We start from the raw sequence: 21,302 nt of genomic DNA, 5'->3' as shown, positions 1-21,302 counted from the left end.
AGTAATAATGGGAAGATAACCAGGGGGGACACTTGGAAAACGGGAAAAAAAAACTTGAGAAGTTTTGGGTACAAGTCTGTGACCCAAATAAAGCTGCTGCTGAGCATGAAATAGAAAGCAAACCAGAACTTTGAATATTCTGTTTAAAGAACTGAAGCAATTTAAGAATAGGTTAAATATTCATTAAAGGAATTGATAAAATATTGTAATGCTCCTGAAGTCAACAGATTAAATGTTCAGCATCAAAATAAACCTACAGTTCCCAGTGTGCCTCCATGCTAACAAAGTACAGTAAAAACAAAAATAAGAGGAAATCAGTATTGAAAGGCAATTATTCCATTAGGAGCATTATTGCCTACTCAAAGGCCCAACCTAAATATGAAAAGTAAAGGGTGTAAACATTAGAGAGTATAAATGAAGGCTTGCTATCCAATTAAGGATAAAATCCCCTGTAGTAGGTTCTAGTTTAGAATTTATAATACATGCATGCATATTTAAATGAACTTGAAAATAAGGTCAAACTGGTCAAACAGCCGTATTGTTCATTATTTACTATTAAATATATATATTTTTTTTAGTAAAGATGTCTAGACCCTGCAGGAAATGCCCAGGTTAAATGCTGGATAAATCTGCTTCTTTATCCATTTGTTAAATGCCTTTTAATCCACTATCTTAAACTAATACTGTACCAGGGCATACTCATACCTAAGTACCAGTTCTAAAAGAAAAGCTCAAAGATTGTACCGTAGATTTCATTCTACCTATGAAAATAAGTTTCTATGTAAGTATTGGAAAGGGGACTATACAGGGACGGCTTGAGGCAAGAGTCTCCCAGATCCTGTACACTAAGAATCATTTTCCCTGAGGCAAGCACTGAAGGATTACTAAAACTAAATTCTAGTCTCAAGTTATGATTTTAAAAAACATTTGAAAAATGAGGATTTCTGTGGCCTTTTAAAGAGAATTTTATTTGAGTGGTTCTTACAAAGATTGTTGCAATATGAAAGTCATTTGTTTGATAGAAATATCAAGCTGTCTTGTCAAACACACTGAAGTAACCCAAAAATATATTTCAGAGCTCACAGAGCTTAAAAAGAGCAAAGATTATATGCAACCAGACAAAACCTATTTCAGCATTTCCTATCTCCTGCTCAGATTGCACTGCTTACCAGACTGTCACTGAACATTTGAGGAAATGCAGGGATCATTTTGCTTGTAATCTTAAGACACACCAGAACACACAGTATTTACAAAGAAACTTTTACAGATACATTAATTGAAAAGTTACCATCAACAAAATTTTGAAGTCTCCCCTTCTTGCCAATTGATAATGCAGAATGAGATGCTAATCAAACAGACCTAAAGTTCTTGTGTATTCCCTCATACTAAATATGTATTCCAGAAACCTTTCCAGCTAAACCATAAACCAAATACCAACATTAGTGCAATGTGAAACGTTAACTGCTGTGTAAAAAGTTAGGCTTCTGAAATATTAAAAACATTACATCCTGTCTGCCTTTTTACAATAAAGCACATTTGTTCCCCTAGAGCTAGGTTCTATAGATCCTTAATGTAATTTTCTAAATGTACATTTAAAAGGCAGAACAAGAAAACAGCTTTGTATACAGTAGGATTTGCTAGTAAGGGAGAATGAGCACACTGCATTCCTGTTAACATTTTTATTTTCTCAAGGTAACAGGAATTGTATACAAATGACAGTAGACCCTTGCCTCTTTATTTTTATCTAAATAAAAGATAACTCAAGATGAATTCTCAAGAAAGAAAAAAAAGCTATGTACATAAGGGACTATATCTTCCTTCATCGTCTACTTGGAACCAGTAGTTGTGTTGCCGTCATAGAATCAGGAAAGAGGTTGTGATAAGTTGGAAGAGGTACATATGCTGCTGTTATCATTTTACCTGTTGAAAGAAACAGATAAGGTGATTTAGTGTCTTCATTTATTTTGAGAGACTAACAATAGCTCAGAAAACAAAGAAACTCACCAGCAAACCACCTGCCATGCAATGCATTCACAGCAGCAATGGCTGCAGCAATTGATGGGCATTTCACATACACATTGCCCTAAAATACAAAAAAAAAAAAAAAAAAAACAAAGACATTGGTATGTAACTACAACATGGGTTCAAATAGGTTTATTCAAGTTGCCTCTATAACCACAAAATATTTTACATACTTGTTTCACTGGCTAAAATTGTATACCTAACATTTTACTGAAAAGATAACTTATCTGCCCAAAGTCTTGCCCAGTACCATCTGTTCTGATTTGAATGACTCAAGATGCTAGGACTTCATGCAAGCTTTGAACATAACTGTTCCACAACAGTCTTACTCAAAACTTCAATTATTTGGGGGAAGGTATTTATCCAGTATCTTTATTTTTTATTGTAACATTTGTTCCCCCTATTATTTTTATTCCATATGTTCTATTCCTTTGTTGAGAAGGTAGATAAAAGGAGCATCAGACACAAGGTTTTCACAATCACACAGTCACACTGTGAAAGCTATATCATTATACAATCATCATCAAGAAACATGGCTACTGGAACACAGCTCTACATTTTCAGGCAGTTTCCTCCAGCCTCTCCATTACACCTTGAATAACAAGGTGATATCTATTTAATGTGTAAGATAACCTCCAGGATAACCTCTCTAGTCTGTTTGGAATCTCTCAGCCATTGACACTTATTTTGTCTCATTTCACTCTTCCCCTTTTTGGTCGAGAAGGTTTGCTCAATCCCTTAATGCTGAGTCTCAGCTCATTCTAGGGTTTTGCTCAATCCCTTGATGCTGAGTCTCAGCTCATTCTAGGATTTCCACATTGCCAGGAAGGTCCACATCCCTTGGGAGTCATGTCCCACATAGACAGGGGGAGGGTGGTGAGTTTGCCTGTTGTGTTGACTGGGGAGAGAGGCCACATCTGAGCAACAAAAAGAGGTTTCTCTTGGGGGTGACTCTTAAGGCCTAAATTTTAAGTAGACTTGACCTATCCTTTGTAGGGTTGAGTTTCATATGAACAAACCCAAGACTGGGGGCTCAGCCTATAGCTTTGGTTGTCCACACTGCTTGTGAGAATATTAAGAATTCAACTTGGGGAAGTTGAATTTCTCCCCGTTCTCACCAATCCCCAAAGAGGACTTTACATATACTTTTCCACCACTCACTGATCGAATCACTCTGATTCATCAGGGCATCACTCTGGACAAACCAACAAAATTTCATGTCCTACCCAAGATTCCAAGTACTTATGGTGTTCAATCAAGCTATCTACATAAGTTATATTAGGAAATGCACTATTCAAAATATAAATTTTATACCACATAAACATTTTTTGGTTTAGTCTCGCACATAAGGTGAAATTTTAAAATATTAATCACCATCTATTTTCAGCACCCTGCAGTAATGACATTCTTTATCCAGTATTTTAATGTTTCATTTAGAGACATTAAAAAAAAAACTGATGAAAAACAATGAAGTACAGCATGTCCCAAGAATGTATAAAAATTAAGATGGAAAATAATATCCTATATCTTTATTAAAAAAGATCAAAATACCTGAGCTGAATTTTTGTCAACATAAATATGAATAACTCCTCCATGTTTGTTACATTCTTCAATCACATCATCCTTAATTTCTGTATCCCATCCAACTTCTTCTTCTCTATAAGAACGAATAAATTCAAAATTACCAAAACTATCCATTTCCATATTACTTAAGTGAGAGGATCGCAAGAATTCATTTTATAGCTGTTACATATATATTTTACCTGTATTAAATGTATTTTAAATGTACACTAAAAAAAAAGTACATGTTAACGGTATAAGGTACCAAAGAAAAATAATATATTAAAAGCCAATTTTAAAAAGTTTGAATTAATGAACGCTATCCTGATCAATGGTTAGGCACTAGGAAAGAAATATTCCTAAATCACCCATGCACTAATCAAAGGATTTGAGAGAGATTTTCTCTATTCAACTGACAAAAGTTTAATGTTTTTATAGTATGTCCTTCTAATTTTACAGCAAAGTTTAATACTTACGTTTGAGGGTTAAACATGTTGGACAGCTGGAAACACTGTGTTGCAAGAGGTTGAACAGAGGCAGCTGCAGCTAAAGCTGAAGCTAAAAAAAAGAGGAGAAAAATTACTTTCACGGAAAATATAGCAGAGTATCCCTGATAATCAACTAAAAAACAAACAAAAAAACGCTTGACCCATCCCAGGTATGAGACTAGGTAGTATGTCACTTCCTTAATTTATTATTTAATAATGCTAACAAAGTATATAACACTGCTGCATTTTAGCTGGCAGAAAACTAAAAAGTTGACGTTTAGAAATGTAACTTTTTAAAAGGGTAATCTGATGTTAAGGAAAATCTCAAAACAAATCAATCCAGAAAGGTAAGGGACAAATGTAAGATTTTGTAACTGCTAAAGTTTATACACGGAGAACAGTGGGAGATGGTGGACATAACATCCTTAAAAATGCCAAATAAATCAGTACCCTGTTATATTTCTTAGGTCTGTACCTAAGATATGTTTCCTTTTAATTAAGTATTTTTAAAAAACCATTATAAATTTTTAAAATGCAGAGAATCACCCAAACATTTTTTAAGGACTTCAAATTATAGGAAAATCATAATTATCATTATGAAATACAACAGTATGCCTGTTCTGTTTTCTCACAACATAAGGAACACTAACGAGAATGGAATAATGGTATAATAATCACTGTTAAAATTCAAAAAGAGCATACCATAACAATCAGGAGCAACAAAATTTTCAACACATACTGCTTTAAAGTAGAGCATTATCCAAGAACGTTTCTACTGCTTTATGTGATTTACAAAAACATTACCAGTAGTTGTTACAAAACTCACCGTAATCACATTATCTGACCAAATATCATTCCAATACAAAACAACAAACAAAGCTAAGGATAAAATAGTGCATTAGAAATTATGGTAATTAAAATTAATGATCCTCTGAAGAAGTATCAGAAGTATTCCATTTCATTAGGGAGTGAATGAAATACAACATAAAGGAATTGTTCTGGTTGAATTTTAATGTTTTTCTTTCCCTCCAGTGAATATATATTTTTCTTTCAAAAAGCTTTAAGACAGAAATGTTGAAAATGGATGTCAAACGATATTGAAAAAAGTTAGTGTTCATATTATAATTAAGAAAAACTAAAGACCATCAACAATAAGAATTATGCTTGGGAAAAAAAAACACTGGAATGCCATTAAAAAAACAATTGATGAGTTGATTTATTGTTTTCAAATTTACTATGATTATATACTATGAAATTTTAAAATTTTGAAGAAAACTTACAACAGATTTAGGTTCAACCTAGACTATGGAATTGTTATACAATGAATTCAATATATAACAGGAAAATCCTCCATTTTCTAAATTAGCAATAGAAACCTCTAATTCCTGATTTATCAAAGACATGGTAGCCTCTTTAAATATATAATCATATCCCTGATTGTGCAAAAGAGAAAATCCTCGTTTACTTGTTAATAAAGGCAAGAAATCATAATTTATTTTATGTATTGTTGCCTCTGCAAGCACTTTCAGTCTGGATAATCCTCTTCTCGTTGTTTCATACTACTTATTTTTTTTACATGGGCAGGCACCAGGAATTGAACCCGGGGCTCTGGCGTGGCAGACGAGAACTCTGCCTGCTGAGCCACCGTGGCTCATCCTTCATACTACTTTTGATACCAATCACCAGAGGAGAGATCTACTTCATAACAAAAAAGGCTGTTTTGCACTGATTCCTAATCATCTTGAGTTCACTTACAGACTCCATGTCCTCAAAGCTCAAAGACTTGTCTACTAAAAGGATAAGTTAAATATTACATTTTGTCTTCTATGTAAAACTTAGTAACAAAATCAGAATCAAAGATAAAAATAAACAACAGGAAACAAGTACAGTGCTAAAAATAATTTCAAGCCAGTAAAAGAAAAAAAAAAAAAGGCATAGATCTTTTTGGTTCTTTTGCCTATATAATTTTCATGATTTGTAAATGTTAGGCCTTTTGAAACACATCATCAGAAAGCTTACTATGCATATATCACGCCAATATGTGGCCTAAAAATAAAAATTATAGTAAATATAATAAAAATATAAACTACATCTAGCTACATTTAAATCTACTTCTAAGATAAATAAAAAGTAGAAAAGTTTTAACTCACCTTCAGTCTGTTGGGAAAGTCTTGTTTGTAAATCTATAACAAAAGAGAATTCTACAGCTCAGTGCAGGAACAATGAAGAGCCTCAACTAACAGGGTAAATGTCAGGAAAGCATTAATAAAAGAGGACCTACAGTAGCAGGGTTTATCAAAATGAACTTAGTAAAACCTGGCAGCAAAACCTCCTTCCCCATTCCTCATTGAGAAGGCTTTGGGACCTTTTTATCCCCTCCTGCTCTAAAATCTTACGGCTCACTGTTCCTATTCCTACTTTCCACATCTCAAAAGCATCCCATTATACTACTTTTCAGTTGGGAATAATGGGAAATGGGGAAAGGGGAGCACACCGGTCAGAAAATGTGTGAAAAACCCTGATCTTGAGAATTCAATTCCAAGTACTTGGAAAATTCAACTGTGTGTTTTCTACCAGTGGCAGGAAGCATTTAAAAATACCTTAAAGTATATACTAAACATGCAAATACTCTAACTTTAAGTACACAAACAGCCGTAAACAATTTTAACAATCTACCAACAAAACAGTAAGAACAGCACCACTGTGCAAGACACTTCTAATTATGTGTAGATTTTATTTTTTTAAGTGTTTCTGAAGATTCATTAAGTCTTGCCTAGAAGATGACAATTTTTAAGTTATGTATTCCTTTTCTAATCTGGAAATTTAATGAGGAAGGTATGAAATCTAAGGGATTTGTTAAATTAACAATTTATGAAGAGCAAAAATATAAGCATTTAATTAGTATGACCAATCATAGGGATTTTTACCAATATATTTTATCATATAATCATTAAAATGTCAACCTTAGAAGGCATCTTAAAAGGAAGCTAAGTGAAAACTTAAAGTTTAAATAATGAACAAAATTTGCCATCCATGTTACTTCCAGAGGTGTGGACCTTCCTGGCAATGTGGGACAAAGATCCTGGAATAAGCTGAGACTCAGCATCAAAGGACTGAGAAAAACCCTAGAATGAGCTGAGAATTAACATCAAGAGACTGAGAGAACCTTCTCGACCAAAAAGGGGAAGAGTAAAATGAGACTAAGTGTCAATGGCTGAGAGATTCCAAACAGAGTCGAGAGGTTATCCTGGAGGTTATTCTTACACATTAAGTAGATATCACCTTGTTGTTCAAGATGTAGTGGAGAGGCTGGAGGGAACTGCCTGAAAATGTAGAGCTGTGTTCCAGTAGCAATGTTTCTTGATGATGATTGAACAATGATATAGCTTTCACAATGAGACTCTGTGAATGTGAAAACCTTATGTCTGATGCTCCTTTTAGCTACTATATCAACAGAAGAGTAGAACATATGGAATAAAAATAAATAATAGGGGGAACAAATGTTAAAATAAATTCAGTTTGAAATAGTGGTAAATGAAAGCAAGGGGTAAGGGGTATGGTACGTATAGTTTTTTTTCTCTATTATCATTTTATTTCTTTTTCTGTTGTCTTTTTATTTTTTTTTAAATTGATGCAAATGTACTAAGACATGATGAATATGCAACTATGTGATGATATTAAGAATTACTGATTATATATGTAGAATGGAATGATTTCTAAATGTTTTCTTAATTTTTTTAATTAAAAAAAAATGCCATCCATGTATTATGCCAAAATGCTGTAAAGCTATCTTCAAGTTTAAACATTAAATATACAAAATAAAAGTCATTTAAATTTAGCAACCTAATTTTCTTAAAAGATAATTTAGGGTGCACAGGTGGTTCAGTAGTAGAATGCTCTCCTTTCACGTGGGAGACCCGGGTTCGATTCCCAGACCAAGCACACCCCACCCCCTGCCCCCACTAATCACACTTTATTACCACTTGGGTTTTCCTGCTGATGACAGAAAATGATAATAAACATGGGTAAAAAATGTAAAGGAGTCTACAGCCCAAGGTATACTGAGATTTAAGAATACCTGGGTCCTAAGTACTTAACAATTGGAACCTTAGGAAACTAGACAAATGTTAACTAATGTATACTGAAAGACCTATCAATAAACTTTGTATTTCTCTCCACCTCAAAAAAGGGGACAAAATCTAGAAATAACAGACCCATGGTATTTTAAATGTGTATCAATCCCTATAGAAATTATAATTATCATTAAAATTATCGTGAAAACTAGGAAATGAAGCATGGATTTCACTTTTTCTGTCTTTGAAAATGCCTGTTAAATCAGCAGAATAAAGAAATGTGGAAAGATGACCTACTGTTGGTTACAGATTACAGCTTTAAAGAACTTGGGGCAGAGGGCCCTCAAACACAGTAAGCATTCAGCAATTTAATGTGACCACGGTATGTGTAATATTTTAATTTGACTATCAAGACAACATGGAAAATAACCATATATATTTGCTCTTCATAGATATATAAAAATATATATATATTTTTAGCTAAAAGTTTAGTATTTATTACTAATGTGGTAACAATTTATAGGACGTCTAAGAAAACATCTTGAAAATAATCTCAATAAACAACACTAAAGGACATATAATGGATACATAGATATTTAACTGCCCTGGCTATATTTAACAATCTTGAAAATTTTAATTCACCACAATCAACCAACCTGAATATAACTAAAGAATGAGTGCCCAGGGAAGTGAGCAGTCCCATCATAGATGACAGGAGCAATGGCTATCGGCAGTAACAGTGATTCAACGGTGAAAAATCTTCAACTAGCTGAAAATATTGTTTAAAAAGAAGAGCAAATCAACCTATCTGGTATAGAATGTTGGGTAAAATATAGATTGCGAAGAAGTAACTCATATCATTGTATTAATTCCTGATGGGACCAATGTTGTTCACCAGCCACTAGTGCAATACCATGAACATGATTATCAAGAATTTTCTAAATTATTGAAAGAATGATCAATACGATGGGAAGCAATAAAGGAAAACTGGTTTACGACTAATACTTTCCACACCATAAGAACTGAGTATATATTTTTAAGTAATCACTTTCCTTTATCATTTTCACTTATATCAATTAGCTTTCTATGACAATCTGGCTACTGTAAAAAATGAATTTTCTAATACCCAGTTTAAAACATCAAAATTAATAGGTTCCTCTGCCACGTAGTGTCTGCTGGTACTTCTCTCCTGGGTTTCAATAGTTTTGGTTACTGGTTTCCTCTCAAAGATTCTCTGGGGCTTTTTTCCTGTCTGTTTTCTGTGTATCCTTTTCTATTTGTCTTATAAGACTCCAGGAAGAGCATAAGACCCATCCTGAATGCAGTGAGTCACACCTCAGGTTAAGATCCTTCTCATGAAAAAATCAGACTTAAAGGGGTCTAGTAGGGTCTTCAAGCTAATGGATTAGCTTTAAGAACATGCTTTTCTGGGGTACATACAGCTCCAAACCATCATAAGCAGTATGGTAGTGATACAAAAATAGACACTTCCTATATGTAGGATATAAATGTAAAATTTAATAGTTAGCCCTACAACCTCCAGCTGGGTCTCTGAACCATAAAATCTGGAGGGCCCAGACTCTCCAAAACACCAGCTAGCTCCATCTCCTTATCCTTTATTATTGACAGCACCTTCCAACATGAAAATGTTAGAATGGGCATAGCCTAAATACCCCTAAAGAGTGGGATAGAAAGATCAAAGGTGATGGTGGAGTTATGCAGAGAAGGTAGGGTTTAACAAACGATTATGATTGCTAAATCATTAAATTGTTATTTTAGTTTCCAGTATCTTAGAGCGGCTAGAAATAAAAACCTAAAACTGGAATTGTAACCCATACCAAACTCTGAAATCTGTTCTACAACTAATTGTTGCGCTGTACTTTGAAATTTATTGCTTTTATGTATATATGCTATTTTCACACACACACAAAAAGGTCGATTGTGATGATAAAAAAATATTAATTCCCTCTAGCCTCCTACATTCTGGAGCAGCTAGAAGGAAAAATCTGCAATGTTATGGTAGCCCATGACAAACTCTGAGATCTATCCTGTAACTTACTTGTTGAAGAATGCTTTGAAAACTATTGCTTTTTTCTCTTTGCTTTGTAATATATATTACACAATTAAAAAGTTACAAAAAAATAAGTTATTAAAACCAAAGGAATAAGTATTTAGGGATACTCGGAGAGTCAGATAATCTACAAACAGGGAGTTTTGTTAAATAGAGAAATGCCTTAATGGTTATGATTTTTTTTCATAAGGACACAGGGGCATGATTTAGTCAGGAATTCCAGAGAATATCTAGATTTCAAGACAAAACATACAATTTGACAGGAAGCAAAGGAAACCAAAGAGAGGTTTTCTAAAGGTACTCATATTTGAACTCCCACGAAGAACACTGGAAAGCCCATTCTCTCTTAATCATAAAAGCTAAAATATCAGAAATCATCTCCTCCAACTACACGATAATCTTCAGTTATCAGAGGGCTTCTTTGTATATTTCAGATTCAGCAGAGCAAATCACCATGATTTTACATTTTTTAAATTATCTTCTACCCTAGAGTCTCACTTGTAGACAACATCAAAGGACCAATTCAGATTAGAAATTGCCATACTTTCTTGGGATAAATATTTCCTGTCTCCTGAGAGCCAATGTAGAAATGGTTCCTCCCAGATGTTCTAAATCAAGTCTTCAATACTTCAAAATTAAATCTTATCTACTAATTTGGGCTAATATTAACATCAAAGTTTATAAAAAGCACATCTCAGGTAATTTAATAAAGCCATAAAAGAGGGGAAAACAATATGTTGTATAAACAGAATCTCTTGCTGTAATAAAATGTTCCAATTCTCCACTCTTTTCCTGCCTTCTCAAGGGACTTTATTATTCCCCAACTAAAAAATCTCAAAGTGGTATATCCACTATTTAAGAAAGTAGTTTTCTCTTGCCAATGTTATTGCTTCAAAGAAATAACTGATTTCAGGGCTTCTGGTAATTTTCGAAACCTTACACAAAGAAACAATTTTTTTTTGGAAATAGTATTAACCTTTAAAGAGAATCTAGAACTATGTCTGGTGCTCAATGGAACTGGTGTAATCATAAAAAGGCCTACATTTATGTCAAACTGAGCTTCCTTATATAACTCTAGAAAGCAATTAGCTAGAAGTACTTGATGAATTGAATTCTCAGTAAGTCCTTTTATATACAAAATTTGGCAAATTTTCGAATTGGATGAAAAATCAATGATTTCAAATTAGAAGAGATTCAATTCCTACCTGCCACAGCACCAAATGCCAAAGAGCCACTCATTTGCAAAGCTTGCTGTGCTGCTGGTGGAATCTGCAAACCTGTACCTGTCAAACAAAACGTTGTAAATTCATTACCATGTTAAAAAAAAAAAAGAAAAGCAATTAAGTTTTCTGGGTGTCAAAAAAAATGTGCAAGCGGGCAGGGTATAAGAGGTTCAAGTAAATTTACTCCTAATTATGAACTTGTAAATATTATAATAAGAGGAATCCTATAACTTAAGCTGTTGACTATTATAAACTACAGGTTGTTCAAGAACCCCAAAATATAGCAAAAGATTTTCCCATTTCTCAGTTTGCATGGTTACCTTTCTTTCATCACCATATACAATAAATCAGTCATAACACTAGGAAACACTTACCCTCTGCAAGTCTTGCCATTAACTGGAGACGACCAGTTGTTCCCAAGTCAATTCCAGTCCTTTCCAGCTCATCACTGTCCAAAAATGAACTAGCACTGGAAGCATCAGTACGTTCAGTGACATGACCAACTTTCATTGGCCTTCCTGCAAGTTCAAATCCATTAAGTTGTTCCAAAGCCTTTTTGGCACATTCTGAATCAGAAAACTATATAAGAAAGAGACGGGAAAAAGATAAACCCAGAATATTAGTTTACGTATATACTTAAGAAAAATGTTTACTTGTTCAATCTATATATTCAGTAATTACTATTGGGAGGATTATAAAATAGAAATTTTCATCTAATCACATGTCAAATCTCAAGCTATTACAGTGGCAAACCCTACAAGATCAGACCATAAACATTCATAATAGCTATGTGGATGTGAGTTTAAATCACAATATTATTACTAACTTACAGCATCTCTATCTCTTACTAATAAAATGTGAAAGATTTTCAAGCAGAAACCTTTTTAACATGCTCCCACAAACGAAAATGCTATCCTTTTTTTTGCCTCAAAGTCAACTACTCAGAAAAATGAAGTTTACAAAAACACTGGGTCATGTATTAGCAGACTATGGAATTGTTAAAATTCTTTATTCTAGGATGCAAATATAAAATTCTAATTCACTCAACTCTGGTGTTGATAGGAACCACTGAAGACAGTAGTTGCAAAAGAGTATGTAAAGAAACAAATATACCATGAAAATTTATAAAATCTAGCTTTGTATTTAGAGCACTGTACATCACAGCAGATAGGTTCATACCTCGTATAAATCACATATAAATTTTCAGTTTATTTTAAAACACATTCCATGACTACAATTAACCTTGTTGGGAAAAAAAACGGGGTAGAAAATAACTACACTCAAGTTCTTACAGCAAAAAAGTGTTGGTGACAGTATTTATATAAAGAACTGTTTTCTCCTTTTCACCAGTCACAATGATAAAAGTCCAAAGACAAAAACCCAAAAAATTCTCTCATTACAGCAACAAGCTTACATTTTACTGAAAACTGGATATGAGATAAATGTAATTTCCTGACTAAAACAGAACTCTGTCTCTTTTTTCAACTTAAGAGTATTACTTTTCCCCAGGCTGTCATTAGGTCCAGTATAACATGATATCATACATTTGAAAAACTGCTATCATATTAGTATTGCAACCCTTACGAAGAAGTTGTACCTGGTTTGCTTTTTTTTTATGGTAAATTGATATTTTAATGAAAATTTATTAGGATATATTCACAGTCTGTACAAATCTGTTCAAAGTATACAGTCAGTGGATCACAGTATCATCACACAGTTGTGCATTCATTACAATAAATGTTACATTTTCATTATCCAAACAAACATAAAAAAGAGAAAACCCAAACGTCTCACACCCCTTATCCATCTCCATCATTGACCACCACTAGCATTTATATGGTACATTTGTTGGTGTTGATGAAAAAATATTAAAATATTACTATAACTATAGTCCATAGTTTGCAATAGGGGCATTTTCCCCAAATGTCACTCCATTATTACCTCCTTGTAATAGTAGGGTCCATTGTTCTAGTTCATGAATGAATATGTTTATATTTGTACTATCAATCAAAATTGTCATCCACCAAGGTTCACTGTGATACAGTCCCATGTTTCATCCTCTCACCTTCCTTCTAGTAACAACTCTAAACTTCCCTCTTTCAACCACAATCACACACATAATTCAGTGCTGTTAATTACACGCACCATAATGTGCTACCATCACCTCTGTTCATTTTCAAACATTTAAATTCAATCTAGCTAAAAAAATTCTGCACAATTAGGTATTTGTTCCTGGTTTTCTAGCCTCATTCTATCTCCTGACAACTACATTCTAGATTCTAACTCTATGAGTTTGCTTATTCTAATTAGTTCATATCAGTGAGCTCATACATTTGTCCTTTTGTGTCTGACTTATTTCACTCAACATAATGTCCTCAAGTTTCTTCCGTATGGTCACATGCATCAGGACTTCATTCATTCTCACTGCTGAATAATATTCTGTCATACATATATACCAGTTTGTTTATCCACTCATGGTTGATGGACACTTAGGTTGAATACAGCGTTTGGCAATTGTGAATAAGGATGCTATGAACATCGGTGTGCAAATATCTGTTTGTGTCCCTACTTTCAGTTCTTCTAGGTATATACTTATTAGTAGGATTGCCAGGTCATATGGTAATTCTACACCTTGATTCCTGAGGAACTGCCAAACTGTTTTCCACAGTGGCTGCACCATTTTATATTCCCAACAGAAATGACTGAGGCTTAATACTTCACTCCCCTTCAACATTTTTCTGTTTAATAGTGGCCTGGTTTGCTTTTAAAAGAGTTACACCTGTTAACTATTATAGCAGTTGTCACACCTCAATCCTTACACTTAGGACTACGCTGCTATCCGTAGCCACAACAAGTATTTACTAAGGTAATATGGTCTTGGTTGTGATGTACATATAAAAAAGCCAGACTATTACAAGACTTTCATTCAACTGATAAGAATGTGTCATAAGTAAGCTAGAGACTGGAGTAAGACCTACAATATGAAAAGTCAGATAAGTAAACTGACCATATAAACATGGGCTATGATAAAACATAGCAGTAAAATGGTTAAATATCTGGATTCAAGCGAACCCTTAGTACTTACTAAGAGATGGCTACTAACTGCAAGCTGATTTAACCCACCTAAAAACATTAACCATGCCTCCTTCCCTCCTTCATTGCCCACAATCAGTAACCTATACAGGTTTATCATGCTATTTAAACCAACAGATTTTCAGTCACAACATTAATCATGGTAACTCCTTACCGTAATAAATCCATATCCTTTGGATCGACCTGTTTCACTATCCATCATGAGCTGGATACTTTCAATCTAAAATTGAAAACCATAATCAGGAGATGGCAAAAAATTTCATTGAAACATACTTTAAAAAATCTCTTAGTAACAAATACGCCTCTCCCAAAGAAGAAATGAAAAATTATCACTATGCCTCCTCCAAAAAGAATCTGTGAAAGAAACTGAAAAAGGGAAATACTGCAATTTTTTTTGCCTCAAAAGCAAACCTCTGCCACTGATTTTAACCATGTCAACAATGTTTGCATGTTTGTTCACTGTTTATAATAAAAATATTTTTAAAAAATCAAACCTCTGAAAATCGTAAGTCCTTTGTAAAGGAATAAAATGAGTTAGCAACAGAAACAACATTTTTGTTTTCTTCCCATTATTTAAAAAATACTAAATATTAATTCCCAGTAATACACTGAACAAAATATTGGAAAATACTATTAACAATTGTTAATATACTAAAACTCTACTAAATTGTACACTTTATATGGTTGAATTACATGGTATGTGAATTCTATCTTAAATTTAAAAGAGCTTTGGAGACAGCATGAAAAATTTAAAAACACCGAACTTGTCAAAAATTGAATCATGTACCCCAATCTGACAGGTTCTTAACCTTAACACATTCCTGTGAGTGTGAAGACATTGCAGGTAGGAGCCTTGAAAATGTTATTTAAATTACAGTGTGGCCCAACCGAATGAGGCTGGGTCTTAATCCAAACTACTGGAGTCCTTTACAAGCACAAAAAACAAACGGAGAAGGTCCCTACAAGAAGAAACAGGAAGACAAGGAGGAACTCAGAAGAGAAAGGAGAGCACATCGCCATGTGACAGGAAAGCCAACGAAGCCAAAATATTTGGAAGTATCTAGCCCCCGAATGCTGCAGAAAGTTTTGAGGAACAAACAGCAAGCCTTGCCAATATCTAGATTCTGAACTTCTCTTCACCTCAAAGTAGTGCACCAATAAATTCCTGTTTTGTAAGCCAAACCTTTGTGCAGAATTTGTCACAACAGCCTTGACAAACATATTCTATTTCTTTACCTTCTGGTGGATACAGAAATATAAGTGAGCAATCCATACAATTATGAATTGTGCAACCTTTGTATGAGTATAGTATTTCCAATAAATAAGTACACCCATACTCTCAATACCCTCGCTTTAACCATTATTGACACTTAAACTTAAGCAGGGAAGAGTTGAAAGCAAACTGTAAAAAGCATATCCAAAGGCAATTTGGAGCAGTGTACCGTTAAGGTACTGCAAGAATAAAGATTTTTTTTATATTGACCGCCACAATGAATTCCTTAACCCAGAGTATAGCATTTGATACATATGTGCTCTAAAATAGAGTATCTATTCTAAAATGAGGACCAACTGACAGAAAGACACATTTTAATTCCTTAATTTAGTGGTTAGGAGAGAGACTTTTCTACATACTCCTTAAAATTTCAATGAAGGATAAAAAAAATTTTAAAAAAAGGATTCCCCCCAAACAAAAAACTCTTGCTTCAGATATATAGTAAACTTTTTTTGCCAATGATTTTTAGAACATAATCAATTCTAAACTCTACCATGCATTTCATAACAGCATTATGAATAACACTTTATTAGATTCTTTTAACTTCAAATATCCTCATTTCAGGAAAGCTGTCTTTTTACACAAATATGTAATACAGTTTCATCCTCTCCTCTAAATATTAGTCCCACTTAAAAAAAAACTATATACATGGACATACCATACAGCTGTGTTAAAAACAAGAGCCCATTAGATGCACTGAAGAATTTGAACTTACCCTGCCAAAAGGCTCAAAGATCCCTCGAAGCATATCTTCAGTTATGTTAAAGTGCAATGAACCAACATAAAGCCTCATAGGTCCAGCACTTCCTTTCTGTAGATTGTTTGCCATTGCTGCAGCTCTGTTTTTTTCCGCCTAGAAACAAGAAAGCAAAATACACATACAGAGAGTTAATGCAAATCAGTTTAAATAGACTAACCCCCATCTTGGCTTTGGTATCCTTCCGGACAAGTGATGTCAGTGGTTTGAGAACATGTGCCAAGTCATATATAAAACAAACTTGTACTTCACACCTAGCAATGACTCCATCATAAGAGATGTTAAACATGGGTACAAAGAATCCTTCCTGGAATTTAACTAGCCTATACACTATTAGATTTGTCCTCCTTCATCACAGGAAATGAATTTAGCAGTAAATAGTTTCCTATCAAAATTTACACACAAACTATGAATACCCAATATTAAAAGTGTGCTTAAATTTTCATATTGTCCTGTTTTTAAGATAATAAAAGTTGAGACTAACAGGTCATTTGGCCACAGTTACATACAGCTGGTGAGCAGTAAAAGGGCAATTAGAAGTCTTGTGCAAAGCACTTATTTTATTGCATAAAATAAAAATCCTACTCTCAAATATGCAACTACGTGATGATATTGTGAGTTACTGATTGTATATGTAGAACAGAATGATCACATGTTAAGAATGTTTGTGTTTCTTTCTTGTCATTTTTTTTATTTAAAAAATTTTTTTAAAAATCCTAGTCTCTATTTTTTAAAACCTGGGTTATTGACAGAAATACAGATCAAAACTGTATAATATTTTCTGCATGACATTTTTGTAGACTTACAGACTCAAAAAAACAAACATATAAAGGCAATTCTAAGGATATATTTCATATTATAGATTCAACAGAATGATATATCCAATTTTTCCATGCAAATTAACATGAATTTCATTTTCCTAAAGGCAATACTAAACTACTGTGAGGTACAAGGTTATCAGGAAAGTAGGAGTAAATCACCCATTACCTCATACTAAACAGAAGATCGTCTAAAGATTAGATTTCAACATCTTTTAAGAAATGTTAAAACTGGTGGTTGGCTATTCCTTGAAACTACACTCAACATTATGTAAAATCCTTAAAATTATTTAAAATGTCAATCATTCCATTTGAAAGATGCAAAATGGAAAACATGTCATTAGATGCTTCTATGTCTTACAATAAATCACAAAACAATAAAATTTTAAACCAAGTTCTCAAGTCTTTCATATAAAATTTATATCAAAATGGCACAAAGCAGTTTTGAGAATTGTATCAAAGCAATCAAAGTCAAATCAAACTGTCGAATGTCTGGCTCAAGTTAACAAGGGTGAATATAAGGCACAAGAGGTTTCCAGCACTATCAATGATCAAATTCTTAACCAAGAAAAATTACCTGGGGGCCTCGGTGGCTCAGCAAGCAAGAACGCTTGCCTGCCATGCCCGAGGACCCGGGTTCGATCCCTGGTGCCTGCCCATGTTTAAAAAAAAAAAAAAAAAAAGAAAAATTACCTGGGATGCCTGTACTATAATTGGCACTCCTAAAACGCGTTGGCCAGTTAATCCTATTGCTAGAGGCACTGAACTAACATCAACAAATTCCACATAAGCAATTCCTTTGGAACGCCGTGAATTTCTATCAGAAATCATCCTCACATCTCGAACCTAAAATGAAAAGCACACAACACAGCTTAACATTCTCAGTTAAGACCACCTTCCACTGTAAGCCATTTTAGATAAAGTAATTTTTAAAAGAAACGAAAACACATTAATGATGCAGCCAAAGAAGAAACCATTAAAACATTTTTAAAAAAATCAAAATATTAATTTTCTAGGCCCATTACTATCATCTATCTGAATCTTTTGATGAATGTGTAGTAACTCCAACACTCACTCTTCAAACGATGCAAAATAGCAAGTATTAAATGTTTACAATTTCCACCTATTTGGTCTCCCTAATCCCTGAAGAAACTAAAATTACCTTTCCTACTGTGGAGAAAAACTCCTCTAAATCCCTTGGTCGAATTCTTGCTGCCAGCTGCATGCAGAAAACTGTCCTTGCATCTCTTTCCTCAGGAGTTAGATTATCAATAGGCTCCCTAAAAGGAATAATGAACATAGAATTAATTTAACTCATTTTTTTTAAGTATATTTTTAGTACACAGAATATTTATCAAAGCTAACTTTGTCTATATTCTCATTTGTTTGGACAAAATGCCCATAAAATAATTAAATATGACTGACTCCTCTAAGAGAATAGTAAATCTACTAAGTGTTCCCTCTGGTTATTTTCCATAGCACCAGGATAAATTCTTTGGATTCTCATTCTTCAGAATGGTAATTTCTTCAGGATAAGAGCCAATCAGAAGTCTGACAATTCAATGAGCCTTACAAAATAAGTCAGATAGATGCCAGACTACTCTAAAATGAACAGAATGAATGGTCACTCACTGAACCCTGTGATGCCTTCCCTAAACAAAACCATAAAACCATAAAGTAAAACTGTGTGTTGTTCATCAAATGATGAAAATGATTTGATTATAAGATAGAGACATATGGAACACTGAACTAGTTGTTTATGTGAAGTGGTTAAGTCTTAAGACTCCAAAAATTTAGTAAACGAAAGAAATATTTGTTGACGGTTAAGAAATTAATACAGGGACATCAAATAGAAATGAAAAATTAAGAAAACTATGTAAATACATATTAATAGTAGGATTCAACTACTCACTTCTACAAATAGCTCCAAAGAGTATACTTAAATTTAGTACCCAAATTAAGAAAAAAAATAAAAGGACAACAGATGAAAAATGCTACAAAATTCAAGGAAAAAAAAAATGTCTGAGCACAATTTCAGTTTCAAAGTATCACTAAATCACCATGTGGGTAAGACCCTGCCCCCCCACCCCCAACTAAGGTTCTATCCTTCAAATTATAAGCTTTAACATGCTCTTGCAGCAAATAAAACCCAGATGATTCTGGACACTTTTCTGTAAGAGAAACAAATTTTCTTTTGGAAACAAACAAAAAAAATTGCATACTCCATCAGAAAAGCTATGGTACATCACCTTAAGAAATCAGTAGGTAGTAAATATATTACTGCAAAACAAATCTCAGCTAGACTAGATCCAGAGAATGAGAACCCAAAGGGGATTTTCTTATGAGAGAACTCTAAGTATTAAGAATAACAACTTCAACATCTGTTAATAAAGAAAACCTTTAAAAAATCATGAAGGTTTTCACCAAATGCTAGAATTCTACTGCATAATTAGAAAACACCAAATAACAGAATAAACGCAAAACTAAAAAGATAACCTTTAAGGGAAATGACAAAATGTTCCTTGAATCGATATGGAAGAGTGGATAAAGGCATTAATAATAAGTTTATTTACACAAACATTCAAAAACATAAGAGTAATACTTTTTAAAAAGCCAAGTTAAGGCTTTGGAGATATAATAGTTTTTTTCAGGGATGAGGGACAAACGGTAATACTTATAATAGTTGAAACTACTTTCCCACATGAGGCTAGTTGAAGAATTAACTCAAATTTATCAATTCAAAGGTAAGTCAAGCTTATTTAAAGTTTTCAATACTTACTTATAGATTATACATATTATCTATACACTAATGTATCTATATCTAGATATACTAGATCTAATTTGTGCTCCCAATTTTATTATATGAAATAAAAATCAAACCTACTGAAAAGTTTCTTTTTTTTTAAGGAAAGACAGAGAGAAGGAAGGAAGGAAGGAAGGAAGAAAGGGAAACATCTTTAAACATTTTCTTGTTTTTATTGTATTTTGTTTTTCCGTTTTTTGTTACATGGGCTGGGGCCGGGAATCGAACCGAGGTCCTCCGGCATAGCAGGCAAGCACTTTGCCCGCTGAGCCACCGCGGCCCGCCCATCTTGATGATGATTGAACAATGATATAGCTTTCACAATGAGACTCTGTGAATATGAAAACCTTATGTCTGATGCTCCTTTTAGCTACTATATCAACAGAAGAGTAAGAGTAGAACATATGGAATAAAAACAAATAATAGGGGGAACAAATGTTAAAATAAATTTAGTTTGAAATGCTAGTGGTAAATGAAAGCGAGGGGTAAGGGGTATGGTACGTATAGTTTTTTTTTCTCTATTATCATTTTCTTTCTTTTTCTGTTGTCTTTTTATTTCTTTTTCTAAATCGATGCAAATGTACTAATGATGAATATGCAACTATGTGATGATATTAAGAATTACTGATTGTACATGTAGAATGGAATGATATATAAATGTTTTGTTTGTTAATTTTTTTAATTAATAAAAAAGTTTAAAAAAAAACCTACTGAAAAGTTAGGAAAACACTTTTCCCATTATGTTAGAAAATTCAAAATAACTTAACAATACTACGAAAGGAATTAAGATTTTTTTTATGTTCCAAATCACCAATCATGATTAAATTTGCAGTAGCATCACTTGTAAAAGCTTTATAAAAGCTGAAAGCTCTAAAGGGAAAAAAAAAAATACAAACAGCTACCTCACTGGGCTCTTGTCTTTTCTGAACGGACTTTTGCTTCGGGAGCGTCGTCTGCTGCAAAGTTAAAAAAGTTTCAGAAGTCACGCAAACAAGTACAGATCAGTTCCTTGAAAAACAATTTAAACAATTCAGAAGTATGTTTAAAAACCTTAATTTGATGTTATGAGGCAACCCAATCTTTCCTCGGATGGCACTGTTAAATTTTGGTCCGGAGCTAAA

The 21,302-nt window shown here is 33.4% G+C and overlaps 1 protein-coding gene across 9 annotated transcripts in view; it reads right to left on the bottom strand.

The window, feature by feature from the left end:
- Window positions 1-922: 922 nt before the first annotated feature.
- RBM39 (RNA binding motif protein 39) overlaps window positions 923-21,302 on the bottom strand; it is a 30,323-nt gene continuing 9,943 nt past the window's right edge. For 7 of the 9 annotated variants that reach the window (XM_077169977.1, XM_077169969.1, XM_077169991.1 and 4 more), the window contains 13 exons: window positions 21,232-21,297; window positions 21,084-21,137; window positions 18,541-18,658; window positions 18,072-18,224; window positions 16,519-16,656; window positions 14,685-14,750; window positions 11,812-12,016; window positions 11,420-11,497; window positions 6,221-6,271; window positions 4,059-4,140; window positions 3,574-3,679; window positions 2,005-2,083; window positions 923-1,920 (listed from right to left, as the gene is read on the bottom strand). In XM_077169977.1, the coding sequence (XP_077026092.1) occupies window positions 1,820-1,920; window positions 2,005-2,083; window positions 3,574-3,679; window positions 4,059-4,140; window positions 6,221-6,271; window positions 11,420-11,497; window positions 11,812-12,016; window positions 14,685-14,750; window positions 16,519-16,656; window positions 18,072-18,224; window positions 18,541-18,658; window positions 21,084-21,137; window positions 21,232-21,297 (1,297 nt within the window). In that variant the 3' untranslated portion in view covers window positions 923-1,819. The remainder of the gene's footprint in view (window positions 1,921-2,004; window positions 2,084-3,573; window positions 3,680-4,058; window positions 4,141-6,220; window positions 6,272-11,419; window positions 11,498-11,811; window positions 12,017-14,684; window positions 14,751-16,518; window positions 16,657-18,071; window positions 18,225-18,540; window positions 18,659-21,083; window positions 21,138-21,231; window positions 21,298-21,302) is intronic. The other 2 variants (XM_077169984.1, XM_077169997.1) reach the window with 1 other exon arrangement.

This window comes from Tamandua tetradactyla, chromosome 1 (assembly GCF_023851605.1).
Source record: "Tamandua tetradactyla isolate mTamTet1 chromosome 1, mTamTet1.pri, whole genome shotgun sequence".
In the NCBI taxonomy this organism is placed as follows: Eukaryota; Metazoa; Chordata; class Mammalia; order Pilosa; family Myrmecophagidae; genus Tamandua; species Tamandua tetradactyla.
The sequence above is the reverse complement of the archived record's forward strand: the minus strand, read 5'-3'. Positions and strand labels throughout refer to the sequence as shown.